The sequence below is a fragment of the Medicago sativa genome, chromosome 1 (assembly GCF_051527215.1).
Source record: "Medicago sativa cultivar Bolivia chromosome 1, Bolivia_mono, whole genome shotgun sequence".
NCBI classification, from domain to species: Eukaryota; Viridiplantae; Streptophyta; class Magnoliopsida; order Fabales; family Fabaceae; genus Medicago; species Medicago sativa.
The window spans coordinates 6,005,566-6,029,225 of NC_140749.1; the positions used below are offsets into that span (position 1 = coordinate 6,005,566).

The 23,660-nt window shown below is 33.0% G+C and overlaps 2 protein-coding genes across 2 annotated transcripts; both read right to left on the reverse strand.

Annotated features, from left to right (window-relative positions):
- Positions 1–1,043: 1,043 nt before the first annotated feature.
- LOC146952061 (polyadenylate-binding protein 2-like) lies at positions 1,044–6,175 on the reverse strand. The gene is made up of 9 exons (XM_085757862.1): positions 5,713–6,175; positions 5,478–5,596; positions 3,952–4,611; positions 3,772–3,849; positions 3,591–3,680; positions 2,482–2,619; positions 1,974–2,147; positions 1,687–1,881; positions 1,044–1,565 (listed from the first exon to the last, which is right to left on the reverse strand). Exons 1-9 carry the CDS (start codon positions 5,966–5,968, stop codon positions 1,332–1,334), a joined length of 1,944 nt encoding a protein of 647 aa, XP_085613988.1. The 5' UTR covers positions 5,969–6,175; the 3' UTR covers positions 1,044–1,331.
- An 8,305-nt stretch (positions 6,176–14,480) lies between these two features.
- Positions 14,481–16,081, reverse strand: WOX4 (WUSCHEL related homeobox 4). The gene is made up of 3 exons (XM_085757823.1): positions 15,807–16,081; positions 15,070–15,387; positions 14,481–14,816 (listed from the first exon to the last, which is right to left on the reverse strand). Exons 1-3 carry the CDS (start codon positions 16,044–16,046, stop codon positions 14,664–14,666), a joined length of 711 nt encoding a protein of 236 aa, XP_085613949.1. The 5' UTR covers positions 16,047–16,081; the 3' UTR covers positions 14,481–14,663.
- Between the last annotated feature and the right edge of the window lie 7,579 nt (positions 16,082–23,660).

Sequence of the window (23,660 nt, forward strand, 5' to 3'; positions counted from 1 at the left end):
GATATCTTGAATAATAATTCACTACTCATCGAGACAAATCTAACGACATCTTATATGATATTATTTATCTTTGTATATTAGTAGAAAAATATGGTCAAATTAAGTTAGGTCAAAATTACACTTTCTCAAAAGAGTCATCTTATTGCATAACGGACGAAGTATTAGTTTTGAATAATCACTATTCTTATTATTCTTATTATATCTATTAATTATTAATTATATATTAGTTTCAACCTTCCTTCCTAGTATATTCAAACAAATCTTGAAAACATACAAAGACTGTCCCTATCAGCCAAATTCATTTTCCCATAGTGAATGTCTTGCATTAGTACAAATACAAATAAAATTTGAACACTAAGATAATATTAAATGATAAATAAATTACTCATGTCTTCGACATTAATAAACCAATTTATCTTTAAAGAAAAGGTATTTGTGAGTGTTCACAAACATTTTGTATTGAGTAGTGATATTTGAACAACCATTTGAGACAACTTTTGATGACAACTTTTTTCTCTCTTTTCATTGGTTAAAAACAATGGAGAGAGAAAAATGAAGAGAGAATAAAAGGATAATGTGAGTATGAGAGAGAAAATTGTCAATAAGTTGTCACAAAGTGGTTGTATAAATATCATTTCTCTTTTGTATTTGTCCCTAAGTATGGAGCGACCTTGTGGTTGGTGACATTGGTCAACTACAATGTCACAAGCAAGTATTCTCTTACCACATATGAAGCACTCCAACCAAGTTCTTTTCCGTCAAACATCTCAAGTAGTTGCAATCCAACCAAACAATGGTGATTGACCAACTGCCACCACCAATGATAGCTTTTATCCTATTGCAATTCCCGTTCAAAATGCGGACCTAGGATGTTGCTGTGTTAGCTATATGCAACACAGAAAAACATAAAAAATGAAGATGACAATAACATACAAAAAATCATCAAAAAGAAATAGAAGGCAATCAATTGTTGGAAAATAAACTGACTAAAATTTTTAAAAAAATGATGATTTATTTGTGTAAAAAAACAATAACAAAGCATATTTCGAAAAGCACTAAAACTGTTAATTAAAAGGAATGCATAAGCATCCAAGAGTGAAATAAACAACCGATAGATCCATAAATCCAATTGTTGGTAATCCTAAAGCATGACCAAATAAAAAATAAATAAAAACAGAAGTACATAGAATGCAGTAACTTCCTTGATGCCAACAAACATTATCAAACTAAAAGACCGGCAAAAAAAAAAAAAACGGGGGGGGGGGGGGGGGGGGGGGGGGGGGGGGTATAGAAATGATGGTGTGGAATTCATGTAGACGGATTAATAAAATCTAAGAGTCGTTGAGAGAGAGTGAGGCTAGTTGATCCGCCGGGCTGTTTCCTTGCTGTTGAGTAACATTTCTCAAAACCTCCATGGCTTCAGCAACTTTAGCCTTGAGAGCATCTGGTGACTCAATCAAATGCAATACTTCAGGCTGGTCCATCTCCAGAAGCATGCCGGTAACCTTAGCTGCTGAATCATGTTCCAGCTGATCTACTAGCGGATACAAAGCCTCTCCAAGCATCTAACCATACAAGAGAAGATATCAGTAAAGGTTGTACGCCACAACAATCATAGAGCAGAAAACCAAAACATGAGAACTGAACCCAAATTTGCAGAAATATTAGCAGCAAAAAGGAACTTACAGTCCTCTGCTGTTCAGGGGGAGCATTCGCAAGTGCTGTAGCCAAAGCATGAATGGGCATGGGTGGTACAACATCACGAAGTGGCAAACCTCCCATGTCATAGGACATCATTCCTCCACCAATGTTTTGCACAGGGGCATCTTGAATGTTGCTGCGACCAGGAGGGTAGCGATAAACACGTTGCCTTGGAAGCATCTGAGCAAAAACATGAATTTCCCTGTCAGTACCTCAATATGAAAGATGAGTATAATGATATCAATCATAAGCAAAACTGCATAAAAGCAGACCTGCTGCTGCATCATTGGCACTTGCTGTGGGGGTTGTTGACCAGGACCTCCTCGGCGTCCACCAGGGCGCTGACCTTGTTGGCCCTGCTGAACCATTGGAACAAAGTAGCTTGGCATAGGACCACCACCAGGTCTCATCCCAGGAACAAGCTGCTGCTGATATCCAAATCCAGCCTGCATTTATTATTGAAGTGATTATTGATAAATTTTGAACTAAATTGGTTATGAAAATATAGAAGTTTAATTGTTCATCTGATGAAACTTAATCTCAAACACCAGCATACACAGCAAAACATGTTATATGTGAAGGGAGTAGAATACAACATAAACTGCCCACAGTTTTGCATCAGTATAACAAGGCCCACAAGTAAAACAAAGTCAAAATGAACAGGCAAAACAGAACGACAAGCTGATGTAAAATTTTATTTTCACATAAATAAAAACATTCTAATGCAATGTATCAACAAAATAACAGCTGAATATGGCAGGAAAAATATGATAATCATACTTGTGGAGGCATCATAGCTGGGGGTCCTTGGCCATACATAAATTGTTGTCCAAGACCAGGAGTACCAGGAGGGTAGAGTGGTATTCGGGGCGCAACAGAAGGTGTAATTGCAACAGGCCTCATTTGTGAAAATTGTGCCTGCATGAAGAAAGTAATTAAGATAAAAAATTAACAACCTACAAATAACCCTCCGCAAACATATCATAGACCATATAAGAAATAAGAAAAAAAGGGGCACTATATAGAGTAAGGGAAATGGTATATATATATTATGAAATGTCAATGATACTAACAATCAAACCAATGTTATTTAACTCGGAAAACTCATCAACTCAGTTGGGGCACCAAGACGTTAGTCAAAGTCAAACTGATACTAGTTGAATTGCATGTCTAGAACTACTAATAAAATTACATTTACATATTCTATAAACAACTTGAAGTTTTTAACAATTCTGAAATGAAAATAATGTCATGTTTAATACAGCTCAATTGCAATGCATGCTTTTAATGTTATATTAAGTATAGAAAAATTTATGAGTATGACAAATATCCCACCACTCCTATCTTTAATTTGGCAACAAAAAGAACTTAAAAATAACACCTCGCATACTTCGAACGCCTCACTTGGAAGGGAAAATAAGTCTCACAGTATGCAAACCCGGTTGGGTTCGCCTGGAGGTGTTGGCTTGGGAGCTTGGAGTGTGCTCCTTTCAAGGTCCAAATTCGACTCTCCCCGGTGCCAATTTTGGTGGGAAAGTTTGGCTTAAAAAAAAAAAATAAAGACATTCTCACAGTATACAAGGTGCCTCCACCAACAAGAGGGACACAACGACAACATCCCAATGAAAAAAAGATTCTTGAAGCTAGGCACAATTATCATACAATATATGGAGTCAGCATTTTATGAGTCAAATAAATAAAAAGTTTCATGTTTAAGTTAATCAAGGATAATTTTTGCAAACCATAAAAAACGAGAGGTTTCTGTCACTGAATTAAATATATGTTAATTAAATATAAGTCAACTAAAAGAAGAACACGCAATTCCAGACCCTCTCTTACAAATATTGAATAACAAAATAACTTCTGAACTACTCTTACGAGCATGTTACCTGCAATCTTGCTCTTCTATCTTCCTTTCGCTGTGCAACAGCAACATAGAGAGGTTTGCTAACGATCATTTTGCCATTCATCTCTCCAAGCTGCAAGTAACATCGCATTTTGCATATGAATGTTATATTACAGTTCTTCACACAAAACAAATACAATAGCCACCAATAGTTTTAGACTTACAGCTCTTGATGCTTCCTCTGGAGTTGAAAATGCAACAAAGCCAGATCCTCTGCTGACACCATTTGGGTCTCGCATAATCTGCAGTATTATGGGTTAAAAGAATTTAATTGGCCAACGTCTGCAGCATTAAAAAACGAATTGACCGACACAGATATCAGTTAAAAGAATAATAGTGCGCACCTTGTACGAAGTAATTGTGCCAAACTCAGAGAACATTTCCTTGAGTTTTTCATCAGTAATGGAATCATCCAAGTTTTTGAGATACAAGTTCAGACCTTGAAATTTGTCTACTACAGACTCCTTTACAGTCTGCTCAAACCTTCCTTTCAGCTCTTGCTCACGTTCAGATTTTTTCTGAGCTTTACCAACATACCACTCCTTGTCATCAACTTTTTTACCATTCAATGCCTCAACAGCTTTAGCAGCATCTTCTGCATTTTCGAAATTGACAAATCCAAAACATTTCGACCTACCATCAGCATCTCTCATCAAAACAGCACTAGTAATGGTCCCATAAGCTCCAAATTCATTTTTCAAGTCATCTTCCGTAAATGACTCTGATAGGTTTTTCACATAGACATTGTTAAATTTTGTCTTACTGAGAACGTTATCTCTATCTTGCTTCCGTAGGAAATGACCCACAAACACCTGCTTGTCATTGATCAGCATTCCATTTAACTTATCAATTGCATTCTGAGCAGAATCCTCAGCCTCAAATTGGACAAAACCATAGCCTTTAGACTGACCAGAACCATCAGTTGCTATTTTGCAAGACATAATTTGTCCGAAAGAAGAAAAAGTGTCATGTAAAGCTTTGTGATCAATCGTCTTATCCAAATTCTGCACAACCAACAACATCATAAAAACCAATCAGGTTCAGTTCAATTGAAATGACAGACAACAGAGACTTCATTTCCAAACTACTCACATAAATCAAGTGTATACACATAATATTGTACTTCGTTAAACAACAAGACATATACAACTAAGTGGAATCAGCTACAAGAACAATCCCACTATCTAGTTCTTCAGTGGATACAATTCATAAAATTCCAAGACTAATTCCAATTCCATTGATTAAACTATGGATATACCTGTTTGATTGGCTTATTTAAGCTCATCCATTGACATAAATTTAGCGACTGTTTGGGAGAATTTATGAAAATAGCTTTTGGCAATTTTCATAAGCTTTTTCAACTTATTTTCACAAGTTCTCCAATATAGCTTCTAAAAACAACTTATACCATAAACTCAACTTATTTTCATAAGTTCTCCAATATAGCTTCTAAAAACAACCTATACCATATACAAAACAATTATAAGCTAATAATAGTACGTGTTTGTGCTATAAGCTTCTAATCAGCTGTTCATCCAAACAGACCTCAAATCAGCCTTTATTAGTCAAATAGGCAAATACAACTCTCAGATGTTTATTTCAAAAAGGTCCCTGCTACTCACAAATTTTACATTTATTAGTCATTTTGAGAGTCCTTAAAACACTAAATTGATAGTATATTGGTGAAATATACGAACTAAATGATAGTCAACTGTTAAAATAAAGAGACCTACTTGACAATAAGTCGTTAAATGTAGGGACCAATGTGATAAATATTCATAATCTCCTGTATCGATTTCGGAGACAAATTCAGAGAATTCCCGACTAAACTGCCTATAAATTCTACCAAGATAAGAGATAAAAAATGCACCTTGATAAAAATATTAGCAGTGCCGCTCTTGCGACTACTAGGATCACGATGAGAATACATAACCCTAATAGATTTGTTATTCAGAGGAGTAAAATTCAGAACATCCAAAGCCCTAGCCGCTGAATAAACAACAACAAAAAAAATTCACAAATCAAAATCCACAATTTCACCAAAACCCTAATCACAAAACATATAAAATTCAATTTCAATTCAACAAATTAACAACGAAACTAACCATCCTGAGGGTTAGTGAAATTAACATAACCATAACCAAGCGAACGACGAGTAGCCAAATCCCTACAAACCCTAACCGAAACCACTTGTCCAACTTGATTAAAGTGATCGTAAAGCTGAGAATCGTTCACATTCACCTCAAGATCACCAACGTACAACGACGTCGTAACGAACTGATTTGGTGTCGAAACGACGCTGCCGTTTGAAGGTGCTGGAATCGGTGCCGGAGTTTGATGCTGAACCTGAATCTGCGCCATTGAAACTTCTTCACAAATCGATGATAATAACGATAATGATAATTGATTAATAGAAATTAAACCCTAATCAGTTCTGCAAAAAAAGTTTCAGTTTTTTTTTTTTGGATTTTGGATAAACCCGCCGGTGATCGGAACGGGAATAGTATCAGCGGAGAAACTGAAATTTTTTTGGTTTTTGGGAGGGCAGAGAAGGCTGCACTGCACCGCAATGGTGCTTACGTGTTTTTTGGTATATAAACGAAACGAAAGCGGAAACCCTAGTTTTGTTATGGGCTTTGGTAACAGTTTGGATTTTGGGCCCAAATAGACGAGGTTGTTATGATGGGACATGGCTTGTTCTTGTCTTTCTGTTATTAGTTTATGTTGATGTTTCTATATTTGTTTTAGTCAAATATTGACTTTGAACAACAATTATATGGGGAAACTGTCTTAAATGGGTTTAATATAATACTCCCTCCGTTACAAAATACATGTTCAAGTCAATCACTTCACACATGTCAATGCACAATGAAGTATTTTACTATTTTTTATGTGTGAAAATATCTTATACGGGCGATTGTAATCTCTTGAGTAAGGTACACCGTAATGAATCATAAACTCATCCTTAAGAGATTTAACAATGTTGCATTCGGATGATTGAACTCGAATTTAAGATCTCTAGGTAAACTAGAAGACATTTATTACGATCTCATTTAGGTTCTCATGGATATTTGGTCATGGGTCTTTGATATAGTCATATATGGAATAGTCAACTTCTTAATCCACCTCAAAAATGCAGGGGTTTATCGGAAGCACGCTTCCGCTGATTATTTTATCAAAAAATATGATATTGTGTTTTCATATATTTAAACATGAAAAATTGTAAATTTCATTTTACATTTAATTACTTCATGGACACTCTCTTTCTAACGCTCTTTTTAACAATCTTTTTTGTCAGATAAACTTATGTGGATCATACACTCTATAAATGGATCTCACTTAAAATGGTGGGGCCCGTATGAATTTCATCAAATAAAAAAGTGAGTGTTTGAAACAAAGTGTTCGTGGCATTTCTATACTTTAAAATATTTTCTTATTTCATTGTGTATCTTTTGAAACAAAAATACTTTTTTTTGACAAAGAAACAAAAATACATTTAGAGTAACCCATTATTTGAAATTTAATAGTAGTATGAAGCGGTTTGAGAGCATTTGACTCATTTATTGGTATAACTTATTCATTTATTCTGAAAATTAAAATTATGCAGTGTTTGATTTTTCAAAAAATTCTCACCATGTGTGATAAGAGGGACGGTGGACCTATGATAATGCCAAGGCGAGTAAGTTTACCCCAAATCATGCAGTGGCAAGTTGAATTGAAACATATGGACAAATGATTGATGCTTTGGTGCTTGATGACATTATCTTGACACCACACGAATATCACAAAGTGAATCGTCCATTTGAGAGTTCACTCTTCTTAGTCTACCTTCGTTGATGCTCCACGTTAATCCCTTAACTTATGTAGCGATGCGTTAAAAATGGACCTAAGATAATGCCAAGGCGAGTAAGTCGACCCCAAATCATGCAGTGGCTAGTTGAATTGAAACATATGGACAAATGATTGATGCGTTGGAGCTTGATGACATTATCTTGACACCACACGAATATCACAAAGCGAATCGTCCATTTGAGAGTTCACTTTTCTCAGTCTACCTTCGTTGATGCTCCACGTTAATCCCTTAACTTATGTAGCGATGCGTTAAAAAATTTGATCGTGTTTAGGGAATATTGTGTCCAATTCCTCCTCCATGTAATGTAGACACGACATTCCAAACTACCCTGTTGATGTGTACAAAGGGTCATTCAAAAAACACTATTCCAGTGATATATCATGGCCAATTATATGAGATGGATTGGTTCTTCAGGGTATCACACGCCCACGTCCTCCTTGTTGTACCCCATAATATATCATCTTCTACACTAGTTGGCCAATATTCTTTACCCCAACCTAATAACTTTCCAAATACGTGAAAACTAAATTTTCCATTAGCCTTAATGTCATATATATCTCATGCACCAATATGCCTTGTTAATCTTTGTGATGCTTTGTCGATCCCTAATATGGTTTCTTTGATGATCCTTCTAGGTGGTTGTTTTGGAGATCCATAAGAAGCGTACACATGGTCTCAATTTGAAGGATCATAAGACACATATATATACCATTCAGCATGTTAGTCTTACAAACTCCTCCTTTAGCTTTAACTTTATCAAGTAGTGAACACGTTGAATTTGTATAAAGAAATACAAGTTTTCACACGTCTTTAATACCCCATTACCCCGTGATCAAAAATCTCTCATGAGTTCTTTCAAAAAAAAAAAATCTCTCATGAGTTAAGCTGATAAGCGTAAGTTGTAACATCCCAGACTGCTTTTAGGATTGCCGACTGACCCCACAGACCAACACAAGTCTTTTCAGCGTGTTTTGTCCTCACTCGCACGTTTACCGGGAAACTTCCCGGTAGGTCACCCATTCCAAAATTGCTCCAAATCAAGCATGCTTAACTGTGGAGTTCTTATGGAATGAGCTACCGAAAAGAAGATGCATCTTGTTGATATAGGTAGTACCAAACAATTCTTATAAGCCTTCCTTCAACCATGTAGTCCCATACCTACACGGCCTCAGGATCCCTCTCATTCCGATGTGATTCGGTTCCTCTTGAAACTATCGGGAGCCACTCATTGTCGTGCCTTGTGCACCGGCGACCACTCCCCTGTCCTCATCAGCTGTCTCGTCAGCTGTGGGTGTTACATAAGCCACCCATCACCAAGGTTTGCACTCGCAGGCAGCGAGTGAACCACCAGCAACAGAGCACTCAACACCCAAGGGGTGCAAGTCACCCAACAGTCACGACCCACCCAAGGGGTGCAGAGTTAAGAGATGCAAATCAAAGAGGCATGACCCTTAGTGTAGAGACGCATCCAATGGGGCCAAGAGGGGCAACCCAAGAAGGTACAACTGGTGGAGAAAGGACGCAACCCTTAAAGCCAAACAACACCAGTTCTGCCAACGGTTACCAATAGGAACAGTCACAACTATTATGATTAATTGTATCTATTATGAGCGGGTGTGAATTGTAATATAAATAGAAGTAAGCCAGAATAGAAAAAGTGCGTGGAATTGGGAAGAATCTGGATTGTGGAGAGACAGACTCTTGAAAACCTGTGTTGTATTATATCCCAAATTATCTATATAAATAATATATATATTTCTGTTCCTTTATTGTTTTTAATTCCTTTTGTTCTGATCCTTATCATAAGCGTTGTCAAAAATGTATCCCACTTTTATAACAAGTCCAATTTTCTTTCTCGAGCACTTCATACTCCTCCATGCTTAATTTCCTCCAAAAAATATGAAGTGATAAATGTACTTCAGTCCCTTGCCATTTAGCGAGTTCTTGAGAATTTGTTGTTTTTATTTTATCAACTTAAAATTATTGCGCTTCAAACTGTTAATCTACTACTGAATTTATCAAGCTAGAACTATTGTGCTTCATTATGCAAGTATGTTTAGTGTCATTTATTTTGAAGGATTATGTTGTAATGCCATTTGTTGAAGAATTTAGTCTTAACCTTAATTTTTTTCTTATGAGTAGTCACAGTTACCAAAATAATTAATTTTCAGTTTAAAATAAATCTTCATACTGTTTATATTTTTTTTTAAACTGAATACACTTATACACCGAATCCATTAAGCACATTGGAGATCTTAATGATAAATCATATATCTAACAAATGCGGTTGCATTAAACTATGAGAGAAACCAGTATAATTGCTCTCTCTCTCTCTCTCTCTCTCTCTCTCTCTCTCTCTCTCTCTCTCTCTCTCTCTCTCTCTCTCTCTCTCTCTCTCTCTCTCTCTCTCTCTCTCTCTCTCTCTCTCTCTGCATTCAACTATGTTTCAGACTCTCAACAAACCATGTTTTGCTTCAAACAAACACTTAGAAAAAGTTGTTGAAAAAGACAACACAATTCAACCCCCCTTTTTATGTTTTTCTCACCTTAATACTATTGTTCTTCAACAATTAAAAAAGATGGAAACAAAGTTGATAGTATTCTTATGTGAGTTTGTTATCATCAAAGATTTTTCAGAAGGTTAAACCAAACATCATGAATGCGATAATAAAACATTCATAAAACTATTACCGTCCGAACAACTACCATGAATCGAGTATCGAAAGCTAGGATTAATATTCATTCAACACATGGATCCATCTATATATTCGTAAACACATAAATAGTATTAAAAATGAGTAATAACTCAATAATATTGGGAATTCAATTGCATAAAGAAGTGTTCTATGGATTACATGGTTCAAATAACTACGAAGAAGTTCATCTACTTGACCTGTTCAAAGAAATATAGCTACTCATAATCAAAAGATACACGACAACCGGATTCGAGAATTACACATTAATATATGATGATTGAGGCGTTTGAATTAATCTTGTTTCCAAGTGATATCCTAAGTCTTCATCAGCTGAAAATCTTTTCCTCTGCTCTCTTCCTTATATTTTTTCACCCCTAGGTTTGTGTTGGATGCCACATTAAAAGAAAAACAAAATCCTCCAAATCAGGAGCTGCCTTGCGTGATGCATATGGAAAAATTTTACACCCTGAATGATGTTCATGCCACATAGATCTTATCCTCTGATTTTTCACCATTTTGCGTGTTGTGCAGCCTTCCAACAACTAATAACATCTTATTTCTTCATACTTTTCCCCATTTTTCTTCAGTGTAACATCCGTTATGATGACTATGCCCCAAGATATCACTCGGTTCATCTTGTAAAAAACATAGCATGATCATATAGTTGTCTTGTTAGGATGAATTTAGATGGCTTAAAGGCGCTTGAAATTCAAATCTTCAATGACATTCCAAATTCTTTTTACTTTTTTACAATACTGAACCAAAAAAAGTCAAAATACTTTCCTAGAAGATTGTAAAATGACTTCAAAAAGACTCTAAAAATATCATATGATATATATTGGGTCTGTTGTAAGACCAAAAAATGAGCTTATAGCGAATAGCGAATAGCTTATAAGCTCGTCTGACAAAAAAAGCTCTGTTTGGTAATGTTTTTTCACCACAAACTTATAGCTTATTTCACGAGCTTATAAGCTATTTTTCAGACGCTATTTCAAGTAGCGTTTGAGCTTATAGCTTATAGCTTATCATCTTTTCTTCCAATACTACCCTTATTACTTTATCTAAAATCCAGTTTTACCCTTTAGGATTTATTACTACTCTTATAATTTAAAATAACACATTAGTATAATAAACATGCCTGGTTGCCTTAAAAAACAAATGTGTTTTTATTTTTTTATTTAAGGAATTTCAGTTGGTCTTTTTTTTTTTTTTTTTTTTTAAGTTTCACTTCGTCTACTTTTTTTTTTTTGAAGGGACTTCGTCTACTTACTTATATATATATATATATATATATATATATATATATATATATATATATATATATAGAATATAAGCTTAATATTTGCTCCGTTATTTAATGAAAATATACCACCTTGGTTTTGAACTAAATATACCTATAATTTTACCTTGCTAATAATGCATTTAACTTCCTTCAAAAAAAATAATGCATTTAACTGTTTTATAAAGTAAAAACACTTAAATGAAAACAAATGTAAAATTTAATTTATATTATGTAAAATTTAATTTATATTATAAAAGGTATATTAGATTAATAGATTTAAATAACTTAAAAAAATTAATTTAATTTACAAAATTCTAAATACTTGAATATAAATTGATATAAATTTAATTATAAATTAAGAATACCCTTTTATGTCATTTTACATTTATCAGCTAGTTGAACCGCTAGTTTTACCAAATACTTCAACTAACTTATCAGCTATCAATCATCAGTCATGACCTATAAGTTATCAGCTATAAGTATCAGCTATTAGCTATAAGCTAGTTTATCAGCTATTCGCTATTTTTATCAAACAGAGCCATTGTTATTAACCAACTAGGGGACATTCCTCTTCCTTTTAGGGTGTGTTTGGTAAAAAGAAGTTATAAGTTAGCTGATAGCTGATAGCTGGAAAGCTAACTTATAACTGATAGCTTCTAGCTGAAAAGTTAGCTTGTTAAAATATAAAGTGTTTGGTAAAATTAGCTGTTGAAGTGGCTGATAAATATAAAATGACAGAAAAGTGCATGTTTGTTTTATTTTTTTATTTTTTTATAAATCATATATACAATTTTTATTACTTAATGCATTTCTTTTTAAATGTTTAAATTTATTTCAAAATATTTTCATCCCCCAAATAATAAATGTATTTATGATTTCAATTGATATTTTTTATTTAACAAGACTTTCTTTTTATAAATTTTACTTAACTAAACTTGCTTCACTGTTTATTATAAATTTTATATAAAATTGTTTATTATTGAATTAAGAGCAGGTAAAAAAGAAAGTGAACAAGAAAATTTGAAAAGCCATACCATGATGCTAACATGAAGTTAAACGTGGGCAGTTGAGTAAGAATATGGGTAGTTTTTTTAATTAAAATTAAATTAAACTAAATTAATAAAAGGTTAAAATTGAAAGAAAATATAAAAAGCTAAAAGCTATAAGCTCAAAAGCTACTTGAATTAGCTTCTCAAAAAACGTTATAAGCTAACGAGAAAAGCTTGTTACCAAACACGTCACGTTTTCATCCAACGAGCTTATAAGCTAATCCAACAAGCTATAAGCTAGCTTATTTGTGTTACCAAACACAGCCTTAATGTATTTGTCCTTTATTTTGTTTTTCATGCTTTTAGTTTTGTCATATCGGATGATGTAAGGGGCGATTTTATTTCTCATTTGGTTTCATAGTTTTTTTTCCTTATCGTAAAAAAAATGAGTGCCCTGAATCTAAATTTTTAAATCCAAGATTTTGTAAATGGTAGATTATATGCATAAATTCTATTGTAAATTCTCAATGAAGTTTGTGGTTTTCTCTAACCTTACATGGGGTGTGCTTCCCCTAATTTATTTATTTATTTTTTTCATTAAAAAGTATAGTACTAAATACATTGTTTATTTTTTTAGGGAACTAAATACATTGGTTGAAAAATAAAAATTATAGAATTGTTATTTAATGAAAACACAGAATCACCAATTTTAAAGTTAGCTCTAAAAATATGTTTATTTTTTACTTTATTTACTTTTGTTCTAAAAAGTCTAAAGACGAAACTCAAATACTAACTTCTAAAAGTAGGAAATAACATATTCGAACCAAAATTCACTCTTTTACCATATAAATTGTACTTACATGATGTCTTTTCTTACAGTTGCTACTACCTGCTAGTATGTTTTGCACACACATACTCCCTCTGTCCCAGAATATCTGGTCCAATTTGATTTTTCACACAGATTAAGAAAAATGTATAAATAAAGGGGAAAATGGAATATATTGTATTGGGAATGATGAAAGTAGTATTAATTAGAGTTATATTGTATTGGGAATGATGAAAGTTGTATTGAAAATTGAAATGAGTCAGTTATTTTGGGACACTTTTTTTAGTAAATGGGTCAGATATTTCGGGATGGAGGGAGTATTTGTTACTCCATCCATTTCAAAATGAGTGTCATTTTAACCAATTGCACACAGATTAAGGAATGAGATAAAATAGTCAAATGTCATACCAATTTTACCAAATTATCCTAATCAACTATTGATTTGTTTTTTATTAAAGAAAGAATAATACTTTGAAAGTAGTGTAACATAGTATTAATTGAAGGGTACAATTGAAAATAAAAAGTTATTATTGCATTGGAAATTGAAAGTGACATTCATTTTGAAACAAATTTTTTTGGCTAAAGCGACACTCATTTTGAAACGGATGGAGTATTATATAATTTTAAAATACAACCAATTCATAGTGTGTCTTCTCATTTTGAAACGGATGGAGTATTATATAATTTTAAAATACAACCAATTCATAGTGTGCCTTTTGGCGACTATAGACTTTTAATTATGAGTTTTTCAAATTGTTAATCTTTCTTTCCCTCCCAATTCTCATGGTGGGTTAATCATTGGCCCTACCAAGCACTGTGAATCTGAAATATAGGCCTAAATTATTTGCATGTAAAAGATGAAAACAAATACTAAATGAACTCGTGTACCCTTTCATAACTGAATTTGGCCTTACTTTATGAAAGTCTGATCTATAGTGTAAGTGGAGTATCCGGTGTGATTATTATGTAAGATTTCGGCTAGATCGAGGACAATTACATGCTTTATTCAAATTTAAACCTAAAATATGAGAGTATAGTATATAACATGCTTAATTAAGATAAGATTAGTAGAAGTAGGTGCGTGGACTTCAGTGTCTGTATAGCTTCACCTTTTAACCTAAAAGCTTTCGATTCACAAGCTTATGTCGTCTAAAAAAGGATTTATATTTTCCAAAGTCACACCTACTACGCTGAAATCAACAAATGAAAAAAAAGGTGACAAATAAGTTTGGTTAATTTGGCTCCAAAGTCATGGAATAACATTACGTGAAAGAGTACAAAGATACAGTAGTGACAACATCTTTGTCTTTCTTCTTTCCCAATGTAAATGAAAGAAGAAATTACGTACTAAAGCAAATTAAAGCACATTTTGGAAAGAAAAAGCTAAAAATTGTTATAGATCAAACTCCTTCATCTGCCTTCTGGGTGTAATGGGAAAAGCTCTAGAGTTTTATGTTCCTCTACTTTGCACATTGACCAATTTTTCTCTTCCAAGTACTCAAATGGCCAACTCCTACTCTTCTTCAATGGACTATCTTCTTGATCTCTTTCCATTACTTGCACCTGTCCAAAAAAATGTAACATATTCGATTAAATATACAAATTTAACCTAGTAACAAGATTATAGTATTTTAATTAGTATACTATTGTTCATGGTTTTAAATTACGGTCCTACTTTCCTTTTAATAAAAAAAAAAAAATTACGGTCCAAGACTATAGTTGCGTCGACAATATAAAAGATTTTAAGGTCTCTGCCACGACATTTCGGAACCACAATATATAGCTTAAGTTGAATATTATTTGAATATGAACATACCCTTTTTGGGGTGTCCAAAGTTGTAATAGTACTAAAGGTGGGGGACACAGACACAAGTGTGGTGGTGGGAGTTCGAGGACTATGAGGAAGGCCAAGACTGTTACGTTTCTGCTTTTGTCTCTCGCGTGCTTTGTGGTTTTGGAACCAATAGAACACATTTTTCCCTTCAATTTTACCGTACTTGCTAAGTTGAACTGTGATTTGTTCTATTTGTTGTGCATTTGGAGTTCTCATTCCACCTCTGTATAACATCTCCAATATTCCTATTTGTTCTTGTGTTGGATTCCACCTTGTCCCTCCTGGAATATGCGTTTCAACCTATACATACACAAATAATAGATCATGATAAATAATTAGCATACAATTGCCAAGTCAAAAGCTTTTAAACGACAAATATTTGTCGTTTAATATTTTTTTCAAGTAACTCTCGAGTCTCATATGGAAAAAGAGGAAGTTTATGTTTGAAGAATTATCATACACTAAATATAGATACATCTGAAATTCGGTTCAACAATTTTTCCCGGACCAAAATACTTTATTAGTATTATAGTAAAAAATATGTTATTACCCTATATGTTACATGAAGTTAATGTGAATTATTTATGTTGTTCTTGATTATACTTAATTTTTTATTGCATTATACGCACACGTGAGTTAATTATACCACCCTACTGCATGGATGGACAGACTTAATTAAAAAAATGGAAATGAAACTAAGTAGAGCTTAGTATATGAACCTGGCTTTGCGGTGAAGGTGGATCTTTCTTGTTATCATCAGAGGAAGAAAGACTAATTCTAGGAGCACTTTCGGGTCTAATGAAGCTCTTGAGATCAAAAGAAAGAGAAGGGGTGTTAGAAGTAACATTATCGGTGTTATTAGAAGAAATTTTAGGTGCAAGAGGACGTAAACGCTTGCAACCAAGTGTGAGGGAAGGTTCATGCTCCCAAAATCCACGTGTGAATTGATGCACTTTCATGTTTATGTTTAATATAATTTTCCACACGGTCTGATGAAGAAATAAATGATAGGGAATGTGATTATATAGAGAGAATGAATGAATGAAATTATGAGGATGAGAAAAAACAAACAACAGTGAAAAGTATACAAAGTGGGAAATGAGGTGTTGCCTGTAAGAACCAAGACCAAATGATGAGGTGCAGTTGACTTTTGAATTTCCCTCTCTAAATTAAACCAAAAGTAAAACACGACAAAATTCATCAAATCAAATCAAATATTAAAGTTTAACAAAAAAGCACACTGTAAACTTACATTTTGTACCTTCGGAGAATACTGTGCCTGGGTTCATTCCAGCTGCCAGATGAGTAACAACCTTTGGATTTGATTTTTATACTAAAAAATTATTGTAAAGCATTTTTACTACTCCAGTTCATTTATTTATATTTCAAACGAGTAAATCATCATATTAGTCTCTCTCTTTGTAAGTAATTCTTAAATTAGTTTCTCAGTCAAAAGTGATTTAATTAAGAAACTTTTGACAATATTTCAAAGTAATTTATGTCTTTGTCAAAAGTTTCTCAGTCAAGTGTCTCATCATGTGACAAAAACATAGAGACAGAGATCTAATTGAGAAAGTTTTGACAAAGACGACAACTATTTTGAAATATTAATAAAGTCAGGGACTAATTTGAGAATGACTTACAAAGATAGAGATCAAATCGGTGGTTTACTCTATTTCAAATATTTAGCAACTAATATAGCAAAATGAGATTATTATAGTGTAATTTGATTATTAGATGTATATATGGGTAATAAAACTAAGAGCAATGATATTCTAACAACCAAAAATCAACAACTTTTGTGACAACTACCAATTTTCAAAGGAAAAGTAGACAGTGACACGGAAACCAAAGCAATAGAGAGAGAAAGTAAAAAGATAATATGAGTATGAGAGATAAAGTTGTCACATAGGTTGTCACAAAATGGTTGTTAGAATATCATTTCTCTAAAACTAATTATTGTTAGCACATACTCCCTCCGTTTCAAAATACATGTCCATTTTAGAGAAATTACACATACCAAGGAATCAAATAAATGTTGTCATTTTTAATGCAATTCTTTGTGTTTTTTCTATAATACCCTTACTCATTTATTATTTCATTCTATTATTTCTCTCTCTACAATAAATATATAAGGGTATTATTGATAAACCAATAATTAATGTTGCATTGAAACTTGAAAGGGACAAGTAAAATGAAACAAAATTATTCTCCAAAATGGACAAGTATTGTGAAACAGAGGGAGTACATAGAATGTATTAAGATCAAAATATGTTTAACTTTATTTGATAATAAAAAGCAGTAGAACATATTTAAAAAGGTTTACGGTGATCACACTTTTCTTTTCTATTCTCATGTCGATCACTTTAAAATTTCTTCTTGTTTTAACTTTTTCATTCATCAAATCAAATATCACAAATTTTTTTACTTTTAATTTATCTTTTTTTCTCTTTCCTTATTTTTTTTCACACTCATGAAGGGGAATGTTGTACACATATCTGAATCAGAATGAATGAAGAGGATGTAAACGTGTGTGGACACAGGAGTTTATAGGTTGGCCCGTCAAATCGGGTCGTTTAAAATTTTCTTGCTTTCATCATAAGGTGTTCTCACTTTTCGGTGGCCTTCGTGGTTCTCTCTCTTTCAAAGCATTTCCTCATCAATTAAAGTTAGTGAAGTGAAGAATGAATGCAAAAAGATTCCTCCAATCCCAAAACTTGAAAATGGAACCCCTTTTATCTGCTTTTTCAAGATACGGATTTTTATATGAGGAATAAAATGCAAGAGTAATGAAAGTGAGCATATTGAGAAAATCTAAGTCTCATATATGTACTCCCTCCATTTTAAAATGAGTGTCGCTTTAGGCAATTGCACACAAATTAAGGATGGAATGAAATAATCATTAGACATAACACTTTTACTAAATTGTCCTTACTTTATAAGAAAAAGACAAACTTAAAGTTGCATTGAAAATTGTGTGAGAGAAAAGTTGAAGAGGGTAAAGTTGGAAGAAAAAAAATTAAAGTTGTATTGGAAATGTAAAACGACATTCATTTTGAAACAATTTTTTTTGGCTAAAGCGACACTCATTTTGAAACGGAGGGAGTATAAAATAAAATTAAAGTATAAAATGAGTTTATAAATAGTGACACATAACCTTCAAAAATAAAAATAGTGACACATGTTATTTTATAAGTCGATTTTGTAAGGACGAATTAGATAACATTAGGAAAATACTTGGGTGACATAATGTCACCGTGATATTAAATCTGGGCCACACAAATGTACTCATGGATGTGTTGTGTGGCCTAGATGCAAATGACAATGTGTGTTGTGTGGCCCAGATTTAATGTCACGGTGACATTATGTCACCCAAGTGTTGTCCATAACATTATGCAAGTTGATTTAGAACACCACAAATTAAATCCATGCATCAAGTCGAATGGGTGTGGTGTATTGTGAAAAGTATTCTTACCTGAAATAAAATAAGGAGTGGCATAAATTTGTAAAAAGTGACATCTCATCTAAAAAGCCGGTTACTAGTTTTACAAAGATGTATTAGATCTAATATACAAATATAATAAAAAGAATGTTGAATATACTTCAAGAAACCTCACCTTTCATTGTTGTAAATACGAAAATATAAGCTAAATCTTGTGTCTATAAATTTATAATGTTATGACCATATAAATATTTTTCAAAAATAGTTTCCTTATCAGATCGAACCCCATAGTATCAACTCCTCTACTTTAGGAACTGTAGCACCAATTTCCCAAATTCTACTTTAATACTCAACGTATAGATCATGCATTCGTGATATAGCCTTAAAATTTTATTTCATTCATCTTTTTATCCAAATTGACTATGTTGGTGTATTATTATAATTTACATAGACTCCTCAAGTGGAGCCATGTCTTACGCATATTACTATATAATAACCAATCAAAGATTAAAATGTATGTATTTCATTCGCATTGGTTAAACATATTCTCACTTCCCTAAGCGACATGAGGAGTGGCCGGGCAATAATTCTCACTTCCCTACTAGCATATGATTGAGTACTCTTGAGCAGCTGGGAATTTTTCCATCATAGTTCTTTGAATTAACAATATAATTATACATACATTATATATAAATAATATGTCAAGATATAAGTATAAACTACTCCCTTAAAAAAAACTATAAACTACTAACTTAGTGGTAACTTATCGAGTACTAACATGTAATTTCAAAAAGGAGCACAGACCGCAGAGTATATGTGTTTGGTATTATATAGTATCTTCTCATTAATTAGGTTATATAGTTTTTTTTTTTTACGTACTGCTTATAAAAAATGATTGAATCAACATGGCAAGGTGTTTTTATATTCTTCCACATATCAAAAGCAATTAGTTAAGATGAAAAGTTTAATTTCAATATCTAAATTCATTTATATACTATGAAATTGATCGATTAATGTCATTGGGATGGTTGAGAGCCTTGTGTGTATGCATATATAAATGACCTACACATAATTTTTTTTTTCCGGGACTTAATGCACTAAAAATAGAGGAAAATGCCAACAAGGGCGAGGCCATATCTCCAATCCAATATCAACGCGTCATTTTAAGAGATACAAACAATTACAAGAAATTAACTTTCCATAAACTCTCCGGGGCCAAACCTAATTGTACCATTTTTCACTATCTTCCCATGAAGAAGAGAATTACAAAAGGCATCAAGAAATCTAGTTCCCAATGTCTCAAGAACATTCCTTAAATTTCTCTCATTTACCCTCTTATAAACGTGTTTCTCAACCCTAAAATCTCTCTCTCTCTCTCTCCCCCAAAAGGCACCAACCGTTTTCTAAGAGTATCCACATTTGGTTCTTCAAAATTATACAAAAAGAAAACTTAAATAGAGTCCCAAAACCTTTAGCCATGCGCCTAACGTATCATTGACAACTTACAACATTCATAGCGTACAAACCCATGCATGTGCCTAACTCACAACATCATATTTTAAACATAATGAGATTTTAAATCACACTCAACAATATAGCACACGTAAATTTCGTTATTTTTTTTTTCTAAAAAAAACCTCTAAAAACATATACTTTCTTTTTCGTTGCCAAAAACCAATATGTTGCTAAAATAAATGGTGCTCAAGTCCCATTACTTGGAACAAAAATAAAAGAAGCTTAATAATATTAGAGTTTTAGAATTTGAAGCTTAGAGCTCAAAATACATTTACTACTTAAAAATTCTGCTTCCATCCTTGCTTGTAGAAACTTAAGTGTCATTCAGTAAGTAAAAATTGTTATAGAAAATTGAAATACTTGGTCTAAATAGATCAATTTTTTTATCACCTTTTTTGACCAACTTTTGATTCTATTTTAAACGAAGTAGTATGGAATATGCGACAATTGGAGCAGCATGATGCTTTGAATTTTGATGATCGTTGTTCCATAATTTTTTGGATCATACTAACAAATGTCTTATGAAAGATGAAACTTTACATTAAAAATAGCACATTTTATATTTTTAGTTGACTACAACAATTCAATAAAATATTCTTAAGTCTTAACAAGAGTGGTTAGAAGTTTTGTAAAAAAAAAAAAAAATAGTGATTAAAAGCATTTTCCCAATATTCTTTTTCTGCTATAAGTGAAGTGGGATTCAAAATCGGCGCACGAGTGGGAGGCTCATGGCACACGTGTTGTAGTCAAAATACATGATCACCAATCATCACAATCATGCACCTGCAATGGAAGGGTGAATATTATTCCACTTACACACTTCACAGTATAGTTATGATTTTTTTGACGGATAAACTATGGTTATGATTGTGAATGCCGTTGTGCTACTTTGCTTGCCACTTTGCAAACCAACTCAGGTACGTCACTGCCCAAACATAAACTTTCCTCTTCCGGCCAATAATGCCTGTCTTGTGTTAACTCAAAAGACATTCATTCCTTCTTGTTTTACAAAATTAAATATATTTCAATAAGTTTATTTCTCATGATTAAATAAAAACAAACTAAATATATATTCAAGAACTAGCCGTCACCCATTTCTTCTTCTTCTTCTTCTTCTTCTCATTAGAGGGGTGATTTAAGATCAATTTTGACCCAAAAATCACTCATCCGAGTTGTTTTTCCTTCTATCTTAATTGAAAAAGTAATTTCACATATTTTTTGTTTTCTTTCGTTTGCTTTTGTGATTTCGTTGTCTTTGAACGATTCTGTTTGTTTTGATTTCTCGTTTTTGTGTGGTGTGTTTTTGATTTTCTGTCTTAGTGCAGTGTTTATTTGATTCAAGTTGAAAGATTAGCTTTGAGCAAGTGCAGATCCGATCAATGACAATGACTTTGGCGTCGTCAACGTTGCAGATCCGGAGACTTGAATATAGTCATATTAGTCATATTTGTAAGCATAGATACTTTGCCGTTTTATGCTATTAACATGGATGTTGTGAGTTTGTTCACAGATTCATCCTTTTTGTTTTTAGCGAATTTAGATTTGTATTGTATCGATGCACTCTATCAATTTGAATGAATGAATATCGTTTATGTTATAAAAAGATAAAATAAAATATATATATATATATATATATATATTCAAGAATTGGGGCAACATCGCATGTTTTCGATTAAACTAAGTCCACAATGCTTTCAAAATATGTCCAATACTTATCACCTGATCAATGGTTTAAAAAGGTGTCTTTTTATTTTTTATTTTTTATGGTTTGTAGTGTGAGCTTTTTAGTAAATAAGTTTTTAAAAAGTCTTAGCCTTCTTTAGCTTTTTGTGTAAAAAAAAAAAATGTAGTTTGATCTGGACCTCACGTAGACTAGGCCGTCGATCCTTGTCAGTCAGTCTAATTTATTTCCACCTTTATAGATGAGTAGGAGGAGTATGCCATAGTTGGATTTGAAGAAGAATTTGACGACTTTTATTGATTCTGATGAATTTTATAGTTCATTAATGAATTTGAGAAAAGAAATTAGGGTTCATATAGTAAGAGGAAGATCACTCATGAGAGAAAAACATTCAAGATCTACTCTAGGATAACACACAAATTAATGAACCACTCTAGTATATATTTACAAGCCACATTATTATTGTTTATCCTCGTATGAACCGTAACGGACACCTGTTGTAAGAATCGATTTGGTTATGTCAAAGTGTTGTACACCTAATGTTTTGATGATAACGAAGCAAATGAACATCATCTGATGTATAGATGACAACTTAACGAAATAAATAATTGTCTATTACGTATTGAAGTGTGCGGGTTTCTAATGTCTTTGTAATCATCAAGTAGCTAGCTTCAGACAAGATTGATAGAAGATTTAAGGAATCAAAATTATCAACAACACATCAACCTTCAGAGCATGGACACATGACAAATAATTTCCAAGCTCGGGACGAGTTGATCAAGGCAAATCAAATATGATATGCCCGGTAACGACACATGAAGGTACCAATGACGATGCAGTGCTCCAGCACGGTGGTGGTGCGGTCTTCAAGGTGGAATGAATGGTGCCTTCAGACACGTTAGCACTCCAACACTCAAGTCAGTGTAGGAAATGAGGTTGAATGTGTAAACGTATGAATCGTACCTTGAGGGTGACGCAGAATCGCCCTTATATATGAGGAGGAGGCGCTAACAGATTTCGTGAAATGCGGCGCCTCATCAGGGAGCCGTTGGAGGCCACGTGAACGATGCAGGAAGACGGGGGCGTGCTTCAATGCGGTTGTGTGCACGGAGACTAGCGTGTTCACTCAGGTTACAATGCCTCGTTATAAGGGTTTCATGTCCACGTGTCACCATAAGATTGACTTTCTAATCGGTCTAGAACAAAATCTAATCAACAAATCATCTTATTAACGTAAAGTCAACCGGGAATAAAGCATCGTTTGCACCTAAGCTACCCTCGTGCCATATATCACACCCCTTTGTAAAAATAAATTAGATTCATTATAAAAAGTACTTAATAACCTTTAAGATTCAATGAAACTATTGCACGAACACTACAAAGTTAATTAGGAATTTGATCATGTTACTAAATAAAAATGAAAAATGTTTTTTTTTTTGAAAAAGAAAATGTTTTATTTAAAAAAATTATTTCCTTTCTTTATTACGAATATGCCAGATGTCAAAGCTATAATCATATCAAAGTTGACAATTAAGAAATTGTTATGAGCTTGAGGCGATTGTTTTGGACTCACATAATACAGATCTCGTATCTGATTGTACCACATTTGCATAATTGCATTATCTCCCTTCAATCACGATAACACAACTTCATTTTTATTTCCTATCGACATGACAATATGTCATACTATTTGAATCATGTGTTTGAGGATAAAGGGTTCCAATGTCTAGCTAGCTATAGCTAGCCAACTTTATTTATTTTTGATATAGAGCTGGCCTATTTTATTCACATATATACATTATGCACAGGTCTTTATGATTATTCTTCATTTTCCAAAATTTATTGTTTTAGTTGTATTATTCACTTAGTAGGTTATGGTAAATATTTTGATTTTTTGGGTTGCCAATCTACTAATTAGGCTTCATAATTTTGAAT